At 38.6% G+C, this 27,500-nt stretch overlaps 1 protein-coding gene across 5 annotated transcripts in view; it reads right to left on the bottom strand.

Moving 5' to 3' along the window:
• The window catches only part of cnksr1 (connector enhancer of kinase suppressor of Ras 1), a 94,177-nt gene that overhangs the window by 44,883 nt on the left and 21,794 nt on the right, over positions 1 to 27,500 (bottom strand). For all 5 annotated transcript variants that reach the window (XM_087780601.1, XM_087780599.1, XM_087780600.1 and 2 more), the window contains 3 exons: positions 17,619 to 17,660; positions 6,282 to 6,401; positions 4,598 to 4,657 (listed from right to left, as the gene is read on the bottom strand). In XM_087780601.1, the coding sequence (XP_087636727.1) occupies positions 4,598 to 4,657; positions 6,282 to 6,401; positions 17,619 to 17,660 (222 nt within the window). The remainder of the gene's footprint in view (positions 1 to 4,597; positions 4,658 to 6,281; positions 6,402 to 17,618; positions 17,661 to 27,500) is intronic.

Below are 27,500 nucleotides of genomic sequence, written 5' to 3'. Positions count from 1 at the left end.
CATGTGTGTTTGATGATCTACTGACTCCTTCAAGAAACATCTGTGTTTGATGATCTACTGACTCCTTCAAGAAACATCTGTGTTTGATGATCTACTGACTCCTTCAAGAAACATCTGTGTTTGATGATCTACTGACTCCTTCAAGAAACATCTGTGTTTGATGATCTACTGACTCCTTCAAGAAACATCTGTGTTTGATGATCTACTGACTCCTTCAAGAAACATCTCTGTGTTTGATGATCTACTGAGTCCTTCAAGAAACATCTGTGTTTGATGATCTACTGACTCCTTCAAGAAACATCTGTGTTTGATGATCTACTGACTCCTTCAAGAAACATGTGTGTTTGATGATCTACTGACTCCTTCAAGAAACATCTCTGTGTTTGATGATCTACTGACTCCTTCAAGAAACATCTGTGGTTGAAGATCTACTGACTCCTTCAAGAAACATCTGTGTTTGATGATCTACTGACTCCTTCAAGAAACATCTGTGTTTGATGATCTACTGACTCCTTCAAGAAACATCTGTGTTTGATCTACTGACTCCTTCAAGAAACATCTGTGTTTGATGATCTACTGACTCCTTCAAGAAACATCCGTGTTTGATGATCTACTGACTCCTTCAAGAAACATCTGTGTTTGATCTACTGACTCCTTTAAGAAACATCTGTGTTTGATGATCTACTGACTCCTTCAAGAAACATCTGTGTTTGATGATCTACTGACTCCTTCAAGAAACATCTGTGTTTGATGATCTACTGACTCCTTCAAGAAACATCTGTGTTTGATGATCTACTGACTCCTTCAAGAAACATCTGTGTTTGATGATCTACTGACTCCTTCAAGAAACATCTGTGTTTGATGATCTACTGACTCCTTCAAGAAACATCTCTGTGTTTGATGATCTACTGACTCCTTCAAGAAACATCTCTGTGTTTGATGATCTACTGACTCCTTCAAGAAACATCTGTGTTTGATGATCTACTGACTCCTTCAAGAAACATCTGTGTTTGATGATCTACTGACTCCTTCAAGAAACATCTGTGTTTGATGATCTACTGACTCCTTCAAGAAACATCTGTGTTTGATGATCTACTGACTCCTTCAAGAAACATCTGTGTTTGATGATCTACTGACTCCTTCAAGAAACATCTGTGTTTGATGATCTACTGACTCCTTCAAGAAACATCTGTGTTTGATGATCTACTGACTCCTTCAAGAAACATCTCTGTGTTTGATGATCTACTGACTCCTTCAAGAAACATCTCTGTGTTTGATGATCTACTGACTCCTTCAAGAAACATCTGTGTTTGATGATCTACTGACTCCTTCAAGAAACATCTGTGTTTGATGATCTACTGACTCCTTCAAGAAACATCTGTGTTTGATGATCTACTGACTCCTTCAAGAAACATCTGTGTTTGATGATCTACTGACTCCTTCAAGAAACATCTGTGTTTGATGATCTACTGACTCCTTCAAGAAACATCTGTGTTTGATGATCTACTGACTCCTTCAAGAAACATCTGTGTTTGATGATCTACTGACTCCTTCAAGAAACATCTGTGTTTGATGATCTACTGACTCCTTCAAGAAACATCTGTGTTTGATGATCTACTGACTCCTTCAAGAAACATGTGTGTTTGATGATCTACTGACTCCTTCAAGAAACATCTGTGTTTGATGATCTACTGACTCCTTCAAGAAACATCTGTGTTTGATGATCTACTGACTCCTTCAAGAAACATGTGTGTTTGATGATCTACTGACTCCTTCAAGAAACATCTCTGTGTTTGATGATCTACTGACTCCTTCAAGAAACATCTGTGTTTGATGATCTACTGACTCCTTCAAGAAACATCTGTGTTTGATGATCTACTGACTCCTTCAAGAAACATCTGTGTTTGATGATCTACTGACTCCTTCAAGAAACATCTGTGTTTGATCTACTGACTCCTTCAAGAAACATCTGTGTTTGATGATCTACTGACTCCTTCAAGAAACATCCGTGTTTGATGATCTACTGACTCCTTCAAGAAACATCTGTGTTTGATCTACTGACTCCTTTAAGAAACATCTGTGTTTGATGATCTACTGACTCCTTCAAGAAACATCTGTGTTTGATGATCTACTGACTCCTTCAAGAAACATCTGTGTTTGATGATCTACTGACTCCTTCAAGAAACATCTGTGTTTGATGATCTACTGACTCCTTCAAGAAACATCTGTGTTTGATGATCTACTGACTCCTTCAAGAAACATCTGTGTTTGATGATCTACTGACTCCTTCAAGAAACATCTCTGTGTTTGATGATCTACTGACTCCTTCAAGAAACATCTCTGTGTTTGATGATCTACTGACTCCTTCAAGAAACATCTGTGTTTGATGATCTACTGACTCCTTCAAGAAACATGTGTGTTTGATGATCTACTGACTCCTTCAAGAAACATCTGTGTTTGATGATCTACTGACTCCTTCAAGAAACATCTGTGTTTGATGATCTACTGACTCCTTCAAGAAACATGTGTGTTTGATGATCTACTGACTCCTTCAAGAAACATCTCTGTGTTTGATGATCTACTGACTCCTTCAAGAAACATCTGTGTTTGATGATCTACTGACTCCTTCAAGAAACATCTGTGTTTGATGATCTACTGACTCCTTCAAGAAACATCTGTGTTTGATGATCTACTGACTCCTTCAAGAAACATCTGTGTTTGATGATCTACTGACTCCTTCAAGAAACATCTGTGTTTGATGATCTACTGACTCCTTCAAGAAACATCTGTGTTTGATGATCTACTGACTCCTTCAAGAAACATGTGTGTTTGATGATCTACTGACTCCTTCAAGAAACATCTGTGTTTGATGATCTACTGACTCCTTCAAGAAACATCTGTGTTTGATGATCTACTGACTCCTTCAAGAAACATCTGTGTTTGATCTACTGACTCCTTCAAGAAACATCTGTGTTTGATGATCTACTGACTCCTTCAAGAAACATCCGTGTTTGATGATCTACTGACTCCTTCAAGAAACATCTGTGTTTGATCTACTGACTCCTTTAAGAAACATCTGTGTTTGATGATCTACTGACTCCTTCAAGAAACATCTGTGTTTGATGATCTACTGACTCCTTCAAGAAACATCTGTGTTTGATGATCTACTGACTCCTTCAAGAAACATCTGTGTTTGATGATCTACTGACTCCTTCAAGAAACATCTGTGTTTGATGATCTACTGACTCCTTCAAGAAACATCTGTGTTTGATGATCTACTGACTCCTTCAAGAAACATCTGTGTTTGATGATCTACTGACTCCTTCAAGAAACATCTCTGTGTTTGATGATCTACTGACTCCTTCAAGAAACATCTCTGTGTTTGATGATCTACTGACTCCTTCAAGAAACATCTGTGTTTGATGATCTACTGACTCCTTCAAGAAACATGTGTGTTTGATGATCTACTGACTCCTTCAAGAAACATCTGTGTTTGATGATCTACTGACTCCTTCAAGAAACATCTGTGTTTGATGATCTACTGACTCCTTCAAGAAACATGTGTGTTTGATGATCTACTGACTCCTTCAAGAAACATCTCTGTGTTTGATGATCTACTGACTCCTTCAAGAAACATCTGTGTTTGATGATCTACTGACTCCTTCAAGAAACATCTGTGTTTGATGATCTACTGACTCCTTCAAGAAACATCTGTGTTTGATGATCTACTGACTCCTTCAAGAAACATCTGTGTTTGATGATCTACTGACTCCTTCAAGAAACATCTGTGTTTGATGATCTACTGACTCCTTCAAGAAACATCTGTGTTTGATGATCTACTGACTCCTTCAAGAAACATGTGTGTTTGATGATCTACTGACTCCTTCAAGAAACATCTGTGTTTGATGATCTACTGACTCCTTCAAGAAACATCTGTGTTTGATGATCTACTGACTCCTTCAAGAAACATCTGTGTTTGATGATCTACTGACTCCTTCAAGAAACATCTGTGTTTGATGATCTACTGACTCCTTCAAGAAACATCTCAACACACTTTAATTCGTTCTTTTCCTTGATTTTCTGAGACTCTTGTGTTTGTCTCAGTGTTATCTTGACCTTTTCAAATCAAATCTCAAATAATCTTTACTTACTCACTTACAATATTTATTTAATTAATTTATGTTTTTTTTTTTACACAAAGTTTGATGTTCTTACTCGGAAACGTTTGTTAAATTCGATATCTTTTAAATTCAATTACAAAAATGTTAGTTGATATAATAGAGTCACAGGAAACAAAACAACGTTGATCACGTGACGATGAAGAGTCACATGATCAAGATGATCCAGTAGCTCGTGCTCTGTTAGTTTGGTCTGGCGTCACTTTAAAAGATTTATAAATATAACATTTATATAGTTAATTAAAATAAGACGAATAATAGGTATTGAATTCAGATCATTTATTTTTTAAATATTGGAATTATAATGTTAAACTCTACGTGTAAAACTTAATTCTATTCATTTAGAAAATACTTCAGTTTCTTGCATTAAACTATTTCATTATTTTAAATTATTTTCATTGAACCCCCAGAAGTCTGACCTCTGCTGCTGATCCGGTCACGTAGTGGTTACTGGAGCCTGTGGAGGTGATTTCGATTCCCTGTTGAAGAGAGAAAACAAATCAAAACAAATAATGGAATAAAAGGTTGAAATATTCCAGTCGCTCTCGTATCATTTTTAACTTGATTTACAAGTTATTAATGGCCCGTGAGCCACAGGTTTGAAAACCTCTGAATTAAACAAAAGATTAAAAAATATTTTCTGGATTTTCATCTAGTTTTGTCGTTGTTTGTTTGGTTCAAACTTCAATATTTATTCTTTTTAATACAATTATTTAAATATATTTGACTGTGAACTGATGATTATTTTACACTGAGGAACACGAAGCAACAAGAGGAACCAATAGTAACAAGAGGAACATGAGGAACAAAAGGGAACTCAGAAGGAACATGTGGAAACCAGAAGAACACAAGCAAAGCGGAGGAACACGAAGGAACACAAAGGAACACAAAGGAACACAAAGGAACACGAAGGAACACAAAGGAACACAAAGGAACACGAAGGAACACAAAGGAACATAAAGGAACACAAAGGAACACGAAGGAACACGAAGGAACACAAAGGAACACGAAGGAACACAAAGGAACACGAAGGAACACAAAGGAACACAAAGGAACACGAAGGAACACGAAGGAACACAAAGGAACACAAAGGAACACGAAGGAACACAAAGGAACACAAAGGAACACAAAGGAACACAAAGGAACACGAAGAAACACGAAGGAACACAAAGAAACACGAAGGAACACAAAGAAACACGAAGGAACACGAAGGAACACGAAGGAACACAAAGGAACACAAAGGAACACGAAGGAACACGAAGGAACACGAAGGAACACGAAGGAACACGAAGGAACACAAAGGAACACAAAGGAACACAAAGAAACACGAAGGAACACGAAGGAACACGAAGGAACACGAAGGAACACGAAGGAACACGAAGGAACACAAAGGAACACGAAGGAACACGAAGGAACACAAAGGAACACAAAGGAACACAAAGGAACACGAAGGAACACAAAGGAACACAAAGGAACACAAAGGAACACGAAGGAACACGAAGGAACACGAAGGAACACGAAGGAACACAAAGGAACACAAAGGAACACAAAGGAACACAAAGGAACACAAAGAAACACGAAGTAACACGAAGGAACACGAAGGAACACGAAGAAACACGAAGGAACACGAAGGAACACGAAGGAACACGAAGGAACACGAAGGAACACGAAGGAACACGAAGGAACACAAAGGAACACGAAGAAACACGAGGAACTCGAGGAACTCGACGAACACGAGGAACACAAAGGAAACAAAGGAACACAAAGGAACACAAAGGAACACAAGGAACACGGAGGAACTCGGAAGAACGGGAGGAACACAAGGAATGTGAGGAACATGGAGGAACACGAGGAACTTGATGAACACGTGGAACATGCAGGAACTGGAAGAAGACAAGGATCACATGGAACACAGAGGAAAACGAAGAAGACAAGGAATTCGAGGAACACGGAACACAGAAGGTTTTTCTTCTGAGAACAAACAGAACCTGAAATGGACGATGAATGGAAGCGAAGCCTGGAGGCCTCGGGCAGAGAAGAAAGTGAGGAGAGAGAAGAAGAGAACGATTGTGTTGTTGGATCACGAGGAGACTGAGGAGGTACCAGCTGATCGTGCGGAGCCACCGGCACCAGGTCCACGCTCTCCAGCTCAGCACTGTGTGTGAGGAGACTCTCAGGGCTGCAGCTCAGGACCTCGTCGCACACAGACACCAGACGCCGACACTGATCACACAAGAACATCAGAGTCACAAGAACATCAGAGTCACAAGAACATCAGAGTCACAAGAACATCAGAGTCACAAGAACATCAACTTCACAAGAACATCAGAGTCACAAGAACATCAGCTTCACAAGAACATCAGCTTCACAAGAACATCAGAGTCACAAGAACATCATCTTCACAAGAACATCATCTTCACAAGAACATCATCTTCACAAGAACATCAGCTTCACAAGAACATCAGCTTCACAAGAACATCAGAGTCACAAGAACATCAGAGTCACAAGAACATCAGAGTCACAAGAACATCAACTTCACAAGAACATCAGAGTCACAAGAACATCAGCTTCACAAGAACATCAGCTTCACAAGAACATCAGCTTCACAAGAACATCATCTTCACAAGAACATCATCTTCACAAGAACATCAGCTTCACAAGAACATCAGCTTCACAAGAACATCAGCTTCACAAGAACATCAGAGTCACAAGAACATCATCTTCACAAGAACATCATCTTCACAAGAACATCAGAGTCACAAGAACATCAGCTTCACAAGAACATCATCTTCACAAGAACATCAGAGTCACAAGAACATCAGAGTCACAAGAACATCATCTTCACAAGAACATCAGAGTCACAAGAACATCATCTTCACAAGAACATCATCTTCACAAGAACATCAGAGTCACAAGAACATCATCTTCACAAGAACATCAGAGTCACAAGAACATCAGAGTCACAAGAACATCATCTTCACAAGAACATCATCTTCACAAGAACATCAGCTTCACAAGAACATCAGCTTCACAAGAACATCATCTTCACAAGAACATCAGAGTCACAAGAACATCAGAGTCACAAGAACATCAGAGTCACAAGAACATCAGAGTCACAAGAACATCAGAGGCAAAAGAACATCAGAGTCACAAGAACATCAGAGTCACAAGAACATCATCTTCACAAGAACATCAGAGTCACAAGAACATCAGAGTCACAAGAACATCAGCTTCACAAGAACATCAGAGGCAAAAGAACATCAGAGTCACAAGAACATCAGAGTCACAAGAACATCAGAGTCACAAGAACATCAAAGGCAAAAGAACATCAGAGTCACAAGAACATCAGAGTCACAAGAACATCAGAGTCACAAGAACATCAGCTTCACAAGAACATCAGCTTCACAAGAACATCAGAGTCACAAGAACATCAGAGTCACAAGAACATCAGCTTCACAAGAACATCATCTTCACAAGAACATCAGAGTCACAAGAACATCAGAGTCACAAGAACATCATCTTCACAAGAACATCAGAGTCACAAGAACATCAGAGTCACAAGAACATCATCTTCACAAGAACATCATCTTCACAAGAACATCAGCTTCACAAGAACATCAGCTTCACAAGAACATCATCTTCACAAGAACATCAGAGTCACAAGAACATCAGAGTCACAAGAACATCAGAGTCACAAGAACATCAGAGTCACAAGAACATCAGAGTCACAAGAACATCAGAGTCACAAGAACATCATCTTCACAAGAACATCAGAGTCACAAGAACATCAGAGTCACAAGAACATCAGCTTCACAAGAACATCAGAGGCAAAAGAACATCAGAGTCACAAGAACATCAGAGTCACAAGAACATCAGAGTCACAAGAACATCAGAGGCAAAAGAACATCAGAGTCACAAGAACATCAGAGTCACAAGAACATCAGAGTCACAAGAACATCAGCTTCACAAGAACATCAGAGTCACAAGAACATCAGAGTCACAAGAACATCAGCTTCACAAGAACATCATCTTCACAAGAACATCAGAGTCACAAGAACATCAGAGTCACAAGAACATCAGCTTCACAAGAACATCAGCTTCACAAGAACATCAGAGTCACAAGAACATCAGCTTCACAAGAACATCATCTTCACAAGAACATCAGAGTCACAAGAACATCAGAGTCACAAGAACATCAGCTTCACAAGAACATCAGCTTCACAAGAACATCAGAGTCACAAGAACATCAGAGTCACAAGAACATCAGCTTCACAAGAACATCAGCTTCACAAGAACATCAGAGTCACAAGAACATCATCTTCACAAGAACATCAGAGTCACAAGAACATCAGAGTCACAAGAACATCAGAGTCACAAGAACATCAGAGTCACAAGAACATCAGAGGCAAAAGAACATCAGAGTCACAAGAACATCAGAGTCACAAGAACATCATCTTCACAAGAACATCAGAGTCACAAGAACATCAGAGTCACAAGAACATCAGCTTCACAAGAACATCAGAGGCAAAAGAACATCAGAGTCACAAGAACATCAGAGTCACAAGAACATCAAAGGCAAAAGAACATCAGAGTCACAAGAACATCAGAGTCACAAGAACATCAGCTTCACAAGAACATCAGAGTCACAAGAACATCAGAGTCACAAGAACATCAGCTTCACAAGAACATCAGCTTCACAAGAAAATCAGAGTCACAAGAACATCAGAGTCACAAGAACATCAGAGTCACAAGAACATCATCTTCACAAGAACATCATCTTCACAAGAACATCATCTTCACAAGAACATCATCTTCACAAGAACATCAGCTTCACAAGAACATCAGCTTCACAAGAACATCAGCTTCACAAGAAAATCAGAGTCACAAGAACATCAGCTTCACAAGAACATCAGAGTCACAAGAACATCAGAGTCACAAGAACATCAGCTTCACAAGAACATCAGCTTCACAAGAACATCAGAGTCACAAGAACATCAGAGTCACAAGAACATCAGAGTCACAAGAACATCAGAGTCACAAGAACATCAGCTTCACAAGAACATCAGAGTCACAAGAACATCAGAGTCACAAGAACATCAGCTTCACAAGAACATCAGAGTCACAAGAACATCAGAGTCACAAGAACATCAGAGTCACAAGAACATCAGAGTCACAAGAACATCAGAGGCAAAAGAACATCAGAGTCACAAGAACATCAGCTTCACAAGAACATCATCTTCACAAGAACATCAGAGTCACAAGAACATCAGAGTCACAAGAACATCAGCTTCACAAGAACATCAGCTTCACAAGAACATCAGAGTCACAAGAACATCAGCTTCACAAGAACATCATCTTCACAAGAACATCAGAGTCACAAGAACATCAGAGTCACAAGAACATCAGCTTCACAAGAACATCAGCTTCACAAGAACATCAGAGTCACAAGAACATCAGAGTCACAAGAACATCAGCTTCACAAGAACATCAGCTTCACAAGAACATCAGAGTCACAAGAACATCATCTTCACAAGAACATCAGAGTCACAAGAACATCAGAGTCACAAGAACATCAGAGTCACAAGAACATCAGAGTCACAAGAACATCAGCTTCACAAGAACATCAGAGTCACAAGAACATCAGAGTCACAAGAACATCAGCTTCACAAGAACATCAGCTTCACAAGAAAATCAGAGTCACAAGAACATCAGAGTCACAAGAACATCATCTTCACAAGAACATCATCTTCACAAGAACATCATCTTCACAAGAACATCATCTTCACAAGAACATCAGCTTCACAAGAACATCAGCTTCACAAGAACATCAGCTTCACAAGAAAATCAGAGTCACAAGAACATCAGCTTCACAAGAACATCAGAGTCACAAGAACATCAGAGTCACAAGAACATCAGCTTCACAAGAACATCAGCTTCACAAGAACATCAGAGTCACAAGAACATCAGAGTCACAAGAACATCAGAGTCACAAGAACATCAGAGTCACAAGAACATCAGCTTCACAAGAACATCAGAGTCACAAGAACATCAGAGTCACAAGAACATCAGCTTCACAAGAACATCAGAGTCACAAGAACATCAGAGTCACAAGAACATCAGAGTCACAAGAACATCAGAGTCACAAGAACATCAGAGGCAAAAGAACATCAGAGTCACAAGAACATCAGAGTCACAAGAACATCATCTTCACAAGAACATCAGAGTCACAAGAACATCAGAGTCACAAGAACATCAGCTTCACAAGAACATCAGAGGCAAAAGAACATCAGAGTCACAAGAACATCAGAGTCACAAGAACATCAGAGTCACAAGAACATCAGAGGCAAAAGAACATCAGAGTCACAAGAACATCAGAGTCACAAGAACATCAGAGTCACAAGAACATCAGCTTCACAAGAACATCAGAGTCACAAGAACATCAGAGTCACAAGAACATCAGCTTCACAAGAACATCATCTTCACAAGAACATCAGAGTCACAAGAACATCAGAGTCACAAGAACATCAGCTTCACAAGAACATCAGCTTCACAAGAACATCAGAGTCACAAGAACATCAGAGTCACAAGAACATCAGCTTCACAAGAACATCAGCTTCACAAGAACATCAGAGTCACAAGAACATCATCTTCACAAGAACATCAGAGTCACAAGAACATCAGAGTCACAAGAACATCAGCTTCACAAGAACATCAGAGTCACAAGAACATCAGAGTCACAAGAACATCAGCTTCACAAGAACATCAGAGTCACAAGAACATCAGAGTCACAAGAACATCAGCTTCACAAGAACATCAGCTTCACAAGAACATCAGCTTCACAAGAACATCAGAGTCACAAGAACATCAGAGTCACAAGAACATCATCTTCACAAGAACATCATCTTCACAAGAACATCATCTTCACAAGAACATCAGCTTCACAAGAACATCAGCTTCACAAGAAAATCAGAGTCACAAGAACATCAGCTTCACAAGAACATCAGAGTCACAAGAACATCATCTTCACAAGAACATCAGAGTCACAAGAACATCATCTTCACAAGAACATCAGCTTCACAAGAACATCAGCTTCACAAGAAAATCAGAGTCACAAGAACATCAGCTTCACAAGAACATCAGAGTCACAAGAACATCAGCTTCACAAGAACATCAGAGTCACAAGAACATCAGCTTCACAAGAACATCAGCTTCACAAGAACATCAGAGTCACAAGAACATCAGAGTCACAAGAACATCAGAGTCACAAGAACATCAGAGTCACAAGAACATCAGAGTCACAAGAACATCAGCTTCACAAGAACATCAGAGTCACAAGAACATCAGAGTCACAAGAACATCAGCTTCACAAGAACATCAGAGTCACAAGAACATCAGAGTCACAAGAACATCAGCTTCACAAGAACATCAGAGGCACAAGAACATCAGAGTCACAAGAACATCAGAGTCACAAGAACATCATCTTCACAAGAACATCATCTTCACAAGAACATCATCTTCACAAGAACATCAGCTTCACAAGAACATCAGTGTCACAAGAACATCAGAGTCACAAGAACATCAGAGTCACAAGAACATCATCTTCACAAGAACATCAACTTCACAAGAACATCATCTTCACAAGAACATCATCTTCACAAGAACATCAGCTTCACAAGAACATCATCTTCACAAGAACATCATCTTCACAAGAACATCATCTTCACAAGAACATCATCTTCACAAGAACATCAGCTTCACAAGAACATCATCTTCACAGAACATCTTCACAAGAACACCAGCTTCACAAGAACATCAGCTTCACAAGAACATCAGCTTCACAAGAACATCAGCTTCACAAGAACATCAGAGTCACAAGAACATCAGCTTCACAAGAACATCAGAGTCACAAGAACATCAGAGTCACAAGAACATCATCTTCACAAGAACATCAGAGTCACAAGAACATCAGAGTCACAAGAACATCAGCTTCACAAGAACATCAGAGTCCCAAGAACATCAGAGTCACAAGAACATCAGAGTCACAAGAACATCAGAGTCACAAGAACATCAGCTTCACAAGAACATCAGAGGCACAAGAACATCAGAGTCACAAGAACATCAGAGTCACAAGAACATCATCTTCACAAGAACATCATCTTCACAAGAACATCATCTTCACAAGAACATCAGCTTCACAAGAACATCAGCTTCACAAGAACATCAGAGTCACAAGAACATCAGAGTCACAAGAACATCAGAGTCACAAGAACATCATCTTCACAAGAACATCAACTTCACAAGAACATCATCTTCACAAGAACATCATCGTCACAAGAACATCAGCTTCACAAGAACATCAGCTTCACAAGAACATCAGCTTCACAAGAACATCATCTTCACAAGAACATCAGCTTCACAAGAACATCAGCTTCACAAGAACATCAGCTTCACAAGAACATCATCTTCACAAGAACATCAGCTTCACAAGAACATCATCTTCACAAGAACATCATCTTCACAAGAACATCATCTTCACAAGAACATCATCTTCACAAGAACATCATCTTCACAAGAACATCAGCTTCACAAGAACATCATCTTCACAAGAACATCATCTTCACAAGAACATCAGCCTCACAAGAACATCAGCTTCACAAGAACATCATCTTCACAAGAACATCATCTTCACAAGAACATCAGCCTCACAAGAACATCAGCTTCACAAGAACATCATCTTCACAAGAACATCATCTTCACAAGAACATCATCTTCACAAGAACATCAGAGTCACAAGAACATCAGAGTCACAAGAACATCAGAGTCACAAGAACATCAGAGTCACAAGAACATCAGCTTCACAAGAACATCAGAGTCACAAGAACATCAGAGTCACAAGAACATCAGCTTCACAAGAACATCAGCTTCACAAGAAAATCAGAGTCACAAGAACATCAGAGTCACAAGAACATCAGAGTCACAAGAACATCATCTTCACAAGAACATCATCTTCACAAGAACATCATCTTCACAAGAACATCAGCTTCACAAGAACATCAGCTTCACAAGAACATCAGCTTCACAAGAAAATCAGAGTCACAAGAACATCAGCTTCACAAGAACATCAGAGTCACAAGAACATCAGAGTCACAAGAACATCAGCTTCACAAGAACATCAGCTTCACAAGAACATCAGAGTCACAAGAACATCAGAGTCACAAGAACATCAGAGTCACAAGAACATCAGAGTCACAAGAACATCAGCTTCACAAGAACATCAGAGTCACAAGAACATCAGAGTCACAAGAACATCAGCTTCACAAGAACATCAGAGTCACAAGAACATCAGCTTCACAAGAACATCAGAGTCACAAGAACATCAGAGTCACAAGAACATCAGAGTCACAAGAACATCAGAGTCACAAGAACACCAGAGGCAAAAGAACATCAGAGTCACAAGAACATCAGAGTCACAAGAACATCATCTTCACAAGAACATCAGAGTCACAAGAACATCAGAGTCACAAGAACATCAGCTTCACAAGAACATCAGAGGCAAAAGAACATCAGAGTCACAAGAACATCAGAGTCACAAGAACATCAGAGTCACAAGAACATCAGAGGCAAAAGAACATCAGAGTCACAAGAACATCAGAGTCACAAGAACATCAGAGTCACAAGAACATCAGCTTCACAAGAACATCAGAGTCACAAGAACATCAGAGTCACAAGAACATCAGCTTCACAAGAACATCATCTTCACAAGAACATCAGAGTCACAAGAACATCAGAGTCACAAGAACATCAGCTTCACAAGAACATCAGCTTCACAAGAACATCAGAGTCACAAGAACATCAGAGTCACAAGAACATCAGCTTCACAAGAACATCAGCTTCACAAGAACATCAGAGTCACAAGAACATCATCTTCACAAGAACATCAGAGTCACAAGAACATCAGAGTCACAAGAACATCAGCTTCACAAGAACATCAGAGTCACAAGAACATCAGAGTCACAAGAACATCAGAGTCACAAGAACATCAGCTTCACAAGAACATCAGAGTCACAAGAACATCAGAGTCACAAGAACATCAGCTTCACAAGAACATCAGCTTCACAAGAAAATCAGAGTCACAAGAACATCAGAGTCACAAGAACATCAGAGTCACAAGAACATCATCTTCACAAGAACATCATCTTCACAAGAACATCATCTTCACAAGAACATCATCTTCACAAGAACATCAGCTTCACAAGAACATCAGCTTCACAAGAACATCAGCTTCACAAGAAAATCAGAGTCACAAGAACATCAGCTTCACAAGAACATCAGAGTCACAAGAACATCATCTTCACAAGAACATCAGAGTCACAAGAACATCATCTTCACAAGAACATCAGCTTCACAAGAACATCAGCTTCACAAGAAAATCAGAGTCACAAGAACATCAGCTTCACAAGAACATCAGAGTCACAAGAACATCAGCTTCACAAGAACATCAGAGTCACAAGAACATCAGAGTCACAAGAACATCAGAGTCACAAGAACATCAGAGTCACAAGAACATCAGAGTCACAAGAACATCAGCTTCACAAGAACATCAGAGTCACAAGAACATCAGAGTCACAAGAACATCAGCTTCACAAGAACATCAGAGTCACAAGAACATCAGAGTCACAAGAACATCAGCTTCACAAGAACATCAGAGGCACAAGAACATCAGAGTCACAAGAACATCAGAGTCACAAGAACATCATCTTCACAAGAACATCATCTTCACAAGAACATCATCTTCACAAGAACATCATCTTCACAAGAACATCAGCTTCACAAGAACATCAGCTTCACAAGAACATCAGTGTCACAAGAACATCAGAGTCACAAGAACATCAGAGTCACAAGAACATCATCTTCACAAGAACATCAACTTCACAAGAACATCATCTTCACAAGAACATCATCTTCACAAGAACATCAGCTTCACAAGAACATCATCTTCACAAGAACATCATCTTCACAAGAACATCATCTTCACAAGAACATCAGCTTCACAAGAACATCATCTTCACAGAACATCTTCACAAGAACACCAGCTTCACAAGAACATCAGCTTCACAAGAACATCAGCTTCACAAGAACATCAGCTTCACAAGAACATCAGAGTCACAAGAACATCAGCTTCACAAGAACATCAGAGTCACAAGAACATCAGAGTCACAAGAACATCAGAGTCACAAGAACATCATCTTCACAAGAACATCAGAGTCACAAGAACATCAGAGTCACAAGAACATCAGAGTCACAAGAACATCAGCTTCACAAGAACATCAGAGTCCCAAGAACATCAGAGTCACAAGAACATCAGAGTCACAAGAACATCAGAGTCACAAGAACATCAGCTTCACAAGAACATCAGAGGCACAAGAACATCAGAGTCACAAGAACATCAGAGTCACAAGAACATCATCTTCACAAGAACATCATCTTCACAAGAACATCAGCTTCACAAGAACATCAGCTTCACAAGAACATCAGCTTCACAAGAACATCAGAGTTACAAGAACATCAGAGTCACAAGAACATCAGAGTCACAAGAACATCATCTTCACAAGAACATCAACTTCACAAGAACATCATCTTCACAAGAACATCATCATCACAAGAACATCAGCTTCACAAGAACATCAGCTTCACAAGAACATCAGCTTCACAAGAACATCATCTTCACAAGAACATCAGCTTCACAAGAACATCAGCTTCACAAGAACATCAGCTTCACAAGAACATCATCTTCACAAGAACATCAGCTTCACAAGAACATCATCTTCACAAGAACATCATCTTCACAAGAACATCATCTTCACAAGAACATCATCTTCACAAGAACATCATCTTCACAAGAACATCATCTTCACAAGAACATCAGCTTCACAAGAACATCATCTTCACAAGAACATCATCTTCACAAGAACATCAGCCTCACAAGAACATCAGCTTCACAAGAACATCAGCTTCACAAGAACATCATCTTCACAAGAACACCATCTTCACAAGAACATCATCTTCACAAGAACATCATCTTCACAAGAACATCAGCCTCACAAGAACATCAGCCTCACAAGAACATTATCTTCACAAGAACATCATCTTCACAAGAACATCATCTTCACAAGAACATCAGCCTCACAAGAACATCAGCTTCACAAGAAAATCAGAGTCACAAGAACATCAGAGTCACAAGAACATCAGAGTCACAAGAACATCATCTTCACAAGAACATCATCTTCACAAGAACATCATCTTCACAAGAACATCATCTTCACAAGAACATCAGCTTCACAAGAACATCAGCTTCACAAGAAAATCAGAGTCACAAGAACATCAGAGTCACAAGAACATCAGAGTCACAAGAACATCATCTTCACAAGAACATCATCTTCACAAGAACATCATCTTCACAAGAACATCATCTTCACAAGAACATCAGCTTCACAAGAACATCAGCTTCACAAGAACATCAGCTTCACAAGAACATCATCTTCACAAGAACACCATCTTCACAAGAACATCATCTTCACAAGAACATCATCTTCACAAGAACATCAGCCTCACAAGAACATCAGCCTCACAAGAACATTATCTTCACAAGAACATCATCTTCACAAGAACATCATCTTCACAAGAACATCAGCCTCACAAGAACATCAGCCTCACAAGAACATCATCTTCACAAGAACATCAGCCTCACAAGAACATCAGCCTCACAAGAACATCATCTTCACAAGAACATCAGCTTCACAAGAACATCATCTTCACAAGAACATCATCTTCACAAGAACATCAGCTTCACAAGAACATCATCTTCACAAGAACACCATCTTCACAAGAACATCATCTTCACAAGAACATCATCTTCACAAGAACATCAGCCTCACAAGAACATCAGCCTCACAAGAACATTATCTTCACAAGAACATCATCTTCACAAGAACATCATCTTCACAAGAACATCAGCCTCACAAGAACATCAGCCTCACAAGAACATCATCTTCACAAGAACATCATCTTCACAAGAACATCATCTTCACAAGAACATCAGCCTCACAAGAACATCATCTTCACAAGAACATCATCTTCACAAGAACATCATCTTCACAAGAACATCAGCCTCACAAGAACATCATCTTCACAAGAACATCATCTTCACAAGAACATCATCTTCACAAGAACATCATCTTCACAAGAACATCAGCCTCACAAGAACATCAGCCTCACAAGAACATCATCTTCACAAGAACATCATCTTCACAAGAACATCATCTTCACAAGAACATCAGCCTCACAAGAACATCAGCCTCACAAGAACATCAGCCTCACAAGAACATCATCTTCACAAGAACATCATCTTCACTCCAGGAGCGTCACGTGACCAGCACTCACCACGGAGATGATGTCCTTCTCCTTCTCGTACACGCTGGCGTCCTGTTGGAGGAGCAGAGGGTGAGGTTCTGGTTCCTGCTCCCAGCATGCATCAGTTAAATCTCTCTTTCTTTAAAGCTTCAGGTTCATCAATAGCATTAATACACTTTATTCTTGATCAATAATAATAAAGAAGTATTTTCTGTAATCGTCCATATTTCTGTTAAAACACGATACATTTAAATCTCTAATCCTTGTATGAAACAATGTGTTTCTGGCTCCCCCTGGTGTTCAGTTCAATACTTTTTACAACCATTTGTTAAGAAAACAAGAGAAAATCCTATTTTCCTGGTTTTAAATCTTCTTAAAAACTATGAAATGTTTCTTGTTTCAATGTTTCTCTCGAGGTTGAAGTACTAAGAGTTCTGACGTCAAACTTCTGCGCAGCTTTAACTCCAGACGACTCAAGGTCGTTCAGGGTCACGTTCGTCGGGTTTTTCTCAACAATCCTCGTCTGTTCAGAGGATTAGAAACGAAAGCCTTTTGCAGACAAAACACTTCCTTTGTGTCTAAGAAAAACAGCAAAAGCGATTCAGAGAAACGATATAGAATTAAAGTTTGATTTTAATAATATATGGAAGAAAATAATGTTTGATGCTTCAGTTCTTCTCTAGAGTCACAAACATCTCTTCAGGTCCTTCAGAGTCCAGCTGCAGCTCCAATGAAAGCAACACATGCTGGTTTCCTTTTGTGATCATGTGATCATGTGATCATGTGATCATGTGATCATGTGATCATGTGATCAAGTGATCATGTGATCATGTGATCATGTGATCATGTGATCATGTGATCATGTGATCATGTGATCAAGTGATCATGTGATCATGTGATCATGTGATCATGTGATCATGTGATCAAGTGATCATGTGATCATGTGATCATGTGATCATGTGATCATGTGATAATGTGATCATGTGATCATGTGATCAAGTGATCAAGTGATAAAGTGATCGTGTGATAATGTGATCATGTGATCATGTGATCAAGTGATCATGTGATCAAGTGATCATGTGATCATGTGATCATGTGATCATGTGATCATGTGATCAAGTGATCATGTGATCAAGTGATCATGTGATCATGTGATCATGTGATCGAGAAAACATCCTTAAAACACACTTGTATTAATAAACCATCACATGATGACTCTTCATATATGACCCTTATCTCAGGAATATAATAAGAATATTTAATATATATAAATATAATGAGAATATTTAATATATATAAATATAATAAGAATATTTAATATATAAATATAATAAGAATATTTAATATATATAAATATAATAATAATATGTAATATATATTAATATAATAAGAATATTTAATATATATAAATATAATAATAATATGTAATATATATTAATATAATAAGAATATTTAATATATATAAATATAATAAGAATATTTAATATATATTAATATAATAATAATATGTAATATATATAAATATAATAAGAATATTTAATATATATAAATATAATAAGAATATTTAATATATATTAATATAATAATAATATGTAATATATATAAATATAATAATAATACACTCAAACATGTTAACCAGGTTCAGGTGAGAAACACATTCTAATGACGTCAGAGACGATAATAATGTGAAGTTACTGGTTAACGGTTTTATTCTCGTTAAACTTCATCTAAGATGTTTTAAAATGTAAATAATCCACTGGTCGCTTCTGTTTATGCAGTTTTATTGTTAATAACATGTGTGTGAAATATAAACATTTACATCTGAACTCATTTACAAAAGTGAGATTCATGTCATGTTTAAAATGAACAAATATAAATGTTAGTTTGAATTCATGTTTTCAATTGTTTTTTCATGATCCCAGAAGATAAATGAAGGCTTCATTGAAACATGATCATCATCTTGAAAGCATGGAAAGGGATGAACCTGCCTGAAGTCTTTGTTGATTTTGATGATCAAAGAAAAAAGGTTTGAATTCGTGTCAAACACAGATTCTTACTCATGAATGTTGTTTGTGCTTCATTTGGCTTCGAATGAATGACCTTTTTTAGTAGGAAATCAAAGCTATTCTTCGTACATATGAGTCTGAACTTCAGTGGAGGATCAGATTCAACACTGAAGGTCTCATGGATCTCATGGATCTCATGGATCTCATGGATCTCATGGATCTCATGGATCTCATAGATCTCATGGATCTCATGGATCTCATGGATCTCATGGATCTCATGGATCTCATCGACATCTTTAGAAGTTACTCTCTGAGGAAAAAGTATCTTCTGACGAGGAAATATTACTGACTAGTTATTGATGTCAGTATTTATGTGAAGATGATTAAATCACACATCCTTCCATCATCACTGATCTTCATCAATCATCTGAGTGAAGTATAATAATAATATATAATAATATAATAATAAGTATGTTCTTACTTATGTTGAGCACATTTGATGAAGATCTTGTGATCTTTATATAAAAGTAGCTTGTGAACCATAATAGTGTGATCACCCCTGATGTTCGTGGACGTGATGCCTTCACTGACACGTGTGTTTAGATGTTTAGTTCCTCACACGTCCAAAGAACTTCTGATGGTGAAGAATGTTCGTGAAAATATACAAAGTATTTAAACTTTAATTCTGTTACTATTGACGTCTTGAACTGTAGACGACGGTTCATTGTTGCAAAATAAAGAACCATTTGAGCGTCAAACACACTCAATACTTTATATATTTAATTATAATATATAATTATAATTAAATATATAAAGTATTGAGCGTCAAACACACTCAATACTTTATATATTTAATTTTTATTTACAGATATTAATACGAGTATTATTGAATTAAAAAACATGTTTTAAAACTAATTTGTAAAAATGAAGACAATACTGTTAATATCTGATATAAAACCTAGTAAACAGTATGATTTGAAAAAAGTAAAAGTATGATTTGATATCTCAAGACTAAATTTAATTATAATATATTATATTATTATATTATTATATTATTATATTCTCGGTTCATGATGTGTCAGAGGAAGAATCAAGATATATATATATATATATATAAATATATTTAATTCTCATGATGTGTCAGCAGAAGAACTAAAGATATATATAAATATATATATATATATATATATATATATATATGTATATAAATATATTTAATTCTCATGATGTGTCAGCAGAAGAACTAAAGATATATATATATATATATATATATATATATAAATATATATATATATATATATATATATAAATATATTTAATTCTCATGATGTGTCAGCAGAAGAACTAAAGATATATATAAATGTGTCAGAAGAACTAAAGCTGACTCGTCACAGCAGGTGAGATTAACAGGATTATTTCTGTCCTTGACTTTCTCCAGTGGAAGTTTATCAGGTCAACGTTCTATAAACAGAGCAGACGTTACTTTACACCTTCTTCTCTTCTTCCCTCGCTCCTCTCATCCTTCATTACTGTGTCGTTACTCTGGTAATAACAGCTCAGACTTGAACATGTGACGTCATCAGCCAATCACGACGCGGCGTCACAACAGGAAGTGACGGAAACTAATCGTCAAAGATGTTGTTTTTGTTCATTTATAAGTGTTTTTAAATCTCTTCACTCGGCAGGATGTGATGTCATCACACAGGAAGTGTTTTAATACTACGTCATGGTTTCAGGCGACACTGAGTGACATCTTCAGATGTTTCTCTTTTCTTTGAATGAAAAGAATAAAAGTCCAAACATCAGCTTTAAAAGCTGCTGGACCCACTGTATCCTCTCGTCCTCAGTCATCATTCTTCCTCTAGCTGCTGAGGACGTAATGACTGCCATCTAGAGGCCGGAAGTTACTTTGCTACACAAAATCAACGGCACGAATATTTCCATGTAAATATATAATTATATATAAATATATATATATAATTAATTTATCGATACAGAATAACAATACAGTTGAATATAGACGTAGTAGTAACGTATCAGTACACATATGTACAGTATCTATATTTGTCTCACACTTACAGGTAAATAAAATGTAATATTATTGTTATTATTAAACCTCGACTTAAGATAAAATTAAGTTTTTGTCAAAGACCATGTTTAGCTCTCAGTGAACAACGAGCACTAAGTTAAGTTAAGTTAAGTTTAGTTAAGTTTAGTAAGTAAGTTAGTAAGTAAGTTAGTAAGTAAGTTAGTAGAAAAGGTTCCAGGAGTCTGGTGTTACTGTTCAAGCTCACGTCCTGTGAGTTAATCTGGTTTAGGACGTGTTAGTATAAATAATCCCACTAACAGGTTTAACCAGGAGAGGAAGAGAAGAAGAAGAAGAAGAAGAGGAAGAAGGAGGAGGAGGAGGAGGAGGAAGAGGAGGAGGAGGAGGAGGAGGAGGAGGAGGAGGAGGAGGAAGAGGAGGAGGAGGAGGAGGAGGAGGAGGAGGAGGAGGAGGAGGAAGAGGAGGAAGAGGAGGAGGAGGAGGAGGAGGAGGAGGAGGAGGAGGAGGAGGAGGAGGAGGAGGAGGAGGAGGAGGAGGAAGAGGAGGAAGAGGAGGAAGAGGAGGAGGAGGAGGAGGAAGAGGAGGAAGAGGAGGAGGAGGAGGAGGAAGAGGAGGAGGAGGAGGAGGAGGAGGAGGAGGAGGAGGAGGAGGAGGAGGAGGAGGAGGAGGAGGAAGAGGAGGAAGAGGAGGAGGAGGAAGAGGAGGAGGAGGAGGAGGAGGAGGAGGAAGAGGAGGAAGAGGAGGAAGCGGAGGAGGAGGAGGAGGAGGAGGAAGAGAAGGAGGAGGAGGAAGAGGAGGAGGAGGAGGAGGAGGAGGAGGAGGAGGAGGAAGAGGAGGAAGAGGAGGAGGAGGAGGAGGAAGAGGAGGAAGAGGAGGAGGAGGAGGAGGAAGAGGAGGAAGAGGAGGAGGAGGAGGAGGAGGAAGAGGAGGAGGAGGAGGAGGAGGAGGAGAAAGAGGAGGAGGAGGAGGAGGAGGAGGAGAAGGAGGAAGAGGAGGAGGACGAGGAGGAGGAGGAGGAGGAGAAGGAGGAAGAGGAGGAGGAGGAGGAAGTGAAAAATGAAAGTTGACTAATAACCTGTAATTATTATTATACAAACACGTCACAAACGTAGACCAGAGGTTTCAAACCAACAACTCACAGAAATATTAACTGATGAACAGAAACAGTAAAGATGTTAAAATGATTCATCGCGATTAAACGAATAAATGATTAATTAATCGCGATTAAACGAATAAATGATTAATTCATCGCGATTAAACGAATAAATGATTAATTCATCGCGATTAAACCAATAAATGATTAATTCATCATTTATTGGTTTAATCGCGATTAAACGAATAAATGATTAATTAATCGCGATTAAACGAATAATGAAGCGATTTATCGCAATTGGAACAACAAACGTGACGATGAGTTGTTGGTCGAACACACAACTGTGACGAGTCATGTTTGTGTAGAACAAATAAAGTGTGTCATCGAGACTCACACAACTAGTTCTACACAAACTAACGACAACAGTCTAGTGTCCATGTCTCTGTGGTGCGTTCAGGGACACAAACTAAAGACAACAATCTAGTGTCCATGTCTCTGTGGTGCGTTCAGGGACACAAACTAAAGACAACAATCTAGTGTCCATGTCTCTGTGGTGCGTTCAGGGACACAAACTAAAGACAACAATCTAGTGTCCATGTCTCTGTGGTGCGTTCAGGGACACAAACTAAAGACAACAATCTAGTGTCCATGTCTCTGTGGTGCGTTCAGGGACACAAACTAAAGACAACAATCTAGTGTCCAGGTCTCTGTGGTGCGTTCAGGGACACAAACTAAAGACAACAATCTAGTGTCCAGGTCTCTGTGGTGCGTTCAGGGACACAAACTAAAGACAACAATCTAGTGTCCATGTCTCTGTGGTGCGTTCAGGGACACAAAATAAAGACAACAATCTAGTGTCCATGTCTCTGTGGTGCGTTCAGGGACACAAACTAAAGACAACAATCTAGTGTCCAGGTCTCTGTGGTGCGTTCAGGGACACAAACTAAAGACAACAATCTAGTGTCCAGGTCTCTGTGGTGCGTTCAGGGACACAAACTAAAGACAACAATCTAGTGTCCAGGTCTCTGTGGTGCGTTCAGGGACACAAACTAAAGACAACAATCTAGTGTCCATGTCTCTGTGGTGCGTTCAGGGACACAAACTAAAGACAACAATCTAGTGTCCATGTCTCTGTGGTGCGTTCAGGGACACAAACTAACGACAACAATCTAGTGTCCAGGTCTCTGTGGTGCGTTCAGGGACATAAACTAACGACAACAATCTAGTGTCCATGTCTCTGTGGTGCGTTCAGGGACACAAACTCACGACAACAATCTAGTGTCCATGTCTCTGTGGTGCGTTCAGGGACACAAACTAACGACAACAATCTAGTGTCCATGTCTCTGTGGTGCGTTCAGGGACACAAACTAACGACAACAATCTAGTGTCCAGGTCTCTGTGGTGCGTTCAGGGACACAAACTAAAGACAACAATCTAGTGTCCAGGTCTCTGTGGTGCGTTCAGGGACACAAACTAAAGACAACAATCTAGTGTCCAGGTCTCTGTGGTGCGTTCAGGGACACAAACTAAAGTGTAATGATGTCATCATTTCATCAGTCACATGACTCTGTCATGTTTGATTGTGTTACTATAACAACAACTTTATTGATCTACACACTCACAGGAACATGTTAGTGAAGCTGCAGCTGATTGGACCACAAGTTACAACATCAACCAATGGGACGCTTTCTTTGTCATAAACTCCGCCCACTGAGTGGATCACTAAGAGATTTGATTGTATTAGACGTGTGTCAATCAAAACAGCTGCTGTTTGAAGATGAAAGTCATGAAGTGATGAAGTGAGAGAGTCGTCACGAGGGATGAACGAAAAATTGAAAAAAGATCTGCACGAAAAACGAAAGTAATGATCAAAGAACACATTAGCATAAAAAATTAGCATAAAAACTGAAAAAAAAAATTTAAACGTGAAAATAAAGAGCAAGATAAACTGAAAAACAATTACCTCGAAAAAAAACAGTAAAATATTTGAGATGAAAAGTGATCAGTGTAATAACTGACAGTATTGTTGTGTAATAACTGATAGTATTGTTGTGTAATAACTGAGAGTATTGTTGTGTAATAACTGAGAGTATTGTTGTGTAATAACTGAGAGTATTGTTGTGTAATAACTGAGAGTATTGTTGTGTAATAACTGAGAGTATTGTTGTGTAATAACTGAGAGTATTGTTGTGTAATAACTGATAGTATTGTTGTGTAATAACTGAGAGTATTGTTGTGTAATAACTGAGAGTATTGTTGTGTAATAACTGAGAGTATTGTTGTGTAATAACTGAGAGTATTGTTGTGTAATAACTGAGAGTATTGTTGTGTAATAACTGAGAGTATTGTTGTGTAATAACTGAGAGTATTGTTGTGTAATAACTGAGAGTATTGTTGTGTAATAACTGAGTGTATTGTTGTGTAATAACTGAGAGTATTGTTGTGTAATAACTGAGTGTATTGTTGTGTAATAACTGAGAGTATTGTTGTGTAATAACTGAGAGTATTGTTGTGTAATAACTGAGAGTATTGTTGTGTAATAACTGAGTGTATTGTTGTGTAATAACTGAGAGTATTGTTGTGTAATAACTGAGAGTATTGTTGTGTAATAACTGAGTGTATTGTTGTGTAATAACTGAGAGTATTGTTGTGTAATAACTGAGAGTATTGTTGTGTAATAACTGAGAGTATTGTTGTGTAATAACTGAGTGTATTGTTGTGTAATAACTGAGAGTATTGTTGTGTAATAACCGAGAGTATTGTTGTGTAATAACTGAGAGTATTGTTGTGTAATAACTGAGAGTATTGTTGTGTAATAACTGAGAGTATTGTTGTGTAATAACTGAGAGTATTGTTGTGTAATAACTGAGAGTATTGTTGTGTAATAACTGAGAGTATTGTTGTGTAATAACTGAGAGTATTGTTGTGTAACATTGATAGTTTTGAAGCAACATCAACACAAACGTATCATATATTTATAAATCTATATTAGTTTGTCGGTCACATGACCACAAGTGACTCTCGTGTCGCTGCAGTATTTGTTGACGCACACGTTGTGTAATGTGTCAGAACAACACAACTCCACGTGTTCTCCAAACACAACAGCGTTATTATGTTACCGTGACGACCGGAAGCTCTCGTCTTCTTGAAGTCCTGCTCAAAATAAAACTGGAACAACAACTCGTTCTGTTCTTCATGTTCTTCGTGTTCTTCATGTTCTTCGTGTTCTTCGCGTTCTTCGTGTTCTTCTTGTTCTTCGTGTTCTTCGTGTTCTTCGTGTTCTTCATGTTCTTCGTGTTCTTCGTGTTCTTCGTGTTCTTCATGTTCTTCGTGTTCTTCGTGTTCTTCGTGTTCTTCTTGTTTTTCATGTTCTTAGTGTTCTTCGTGTTCTTCATGTTCTTCATGTTCTTCATGTTCTTCATGTTCTTCGTGTTCTTCATGTTCTTCGTGTTCTTCATGTTCTTCATGTTCTTCATGTTCTTCGTGTTCTTCATTTTCTTCATGTTCTTCATGTTCTTCGTGTTCTTCATGTTCTTCATGTTCTTCATGTTCTTTGTGTTCTTCGTGTTCTTCGTGTTCTTCATGTTCTTCGTGTTCTTCGTGTTTTTCATGTTCTTCATGTTCTTCATGTTCTTCGTGTTCTTCATGTTCTTCATGTTCTTCGTGTTCTTCGTGTTCTTCATGTTCTTCATGTTCTTCATGCACCAATACACGGACGGCGGGATGGAGCCGGACCCAGCGGACCTCTTCCCGGACCTGCACCTGAGCCCTGAGGTCCGGGACAACGACAACAGCCCACTCCTGACCACCACGGACAGACACGTTCTAACTGTGCACAAAGCCACAAAGAGGAGTTTTTATGTGAACTGTGTCAAGATTTTAAACCAAAAGACCCTTGTACGACGACCGACTGACACATGGACTGACAGACTTGGGGACTGGGGCCCACAGTGGAGGTCACTGTACAAGCCACCACTGAGAAAGAGAACAGGTGACCTCCAGTGGAGGATTTTACATGGGGCGATCGCAAGTAAATCTTATTTAGCACGTTTTAACCCCGGGGTCTCAGACGAGTGTCCATTCTGCAGCCAACCAGAGAACACCTTCCACATCTTTAAAGAGTGTGGGAGGCTGGCAGGGTTTTTTAATGTTTTAACTGTTGTTTTTAGTCTTTTTAACCTGGTGTTCTCTGTCCCTGTTTTTATAGGCGGAGTCAGATACACCAAAAAATACAAAGAAAGAAGCCAGATCCTCAACTACCTGGTGGGGGAGGCAAAGATGGCGGTGTATCTGACCCGCAGGGACCAGCTGCAGAATGGACACTCGCTGGGTGTGGTGGCTCTGTGGAAGCAGAACATTAGATCCAGACTGAGGCTGGAGTTCTGCTTCCACAGGGTCACCAACAACACAGAAATGTTTTTTACAAAATGGGGGAAAAATGGACAAATTTGTGCAATGAAAGAAAATACACTACAATTTGCACAATGGCTCGACTGAAGAGTCGCACATGTCACTTTGGATGAAAACTTTGTAAAGAACTTTTTGCAATAAAGTTATTTTAAAAGTCAAAGTCTTCATGTTCTTCATGTTCTTCGTGTTCTTCATTTTCTTCATGTTCTTCATGTTCTTCAAACTCTTTCATGTTCTTCATGTTCTTCAAACTCTTTCATGTTCTTCATGTTCTTCAAGTTCTTCATGTTCTTCAAACTCTTTCATGTTCTTCATGTTCTTCAAACTCTTTCATGTTCTTCATGTTCTTCATGTTC

This window comes from Callionymus lyra, chromosome 18 (genome assembly GCF_982586985.1).
Source record: "Callionymus lyra chromosome 18, fCalLyr1.hap1.1, whole genome shotgun sequence".
Lineage (NCBI taxonomy): Eukaryota > Metazoa > Chordata > Actinopteri > Syngnathiformes > Callionymidae > Callionymus > Callionymus lyra.
The sequence above is the reverse complement of the archived record's forward strand: the minus strand, read 5'-3'. Positions and strand labels throughout refer to the sequence as shown.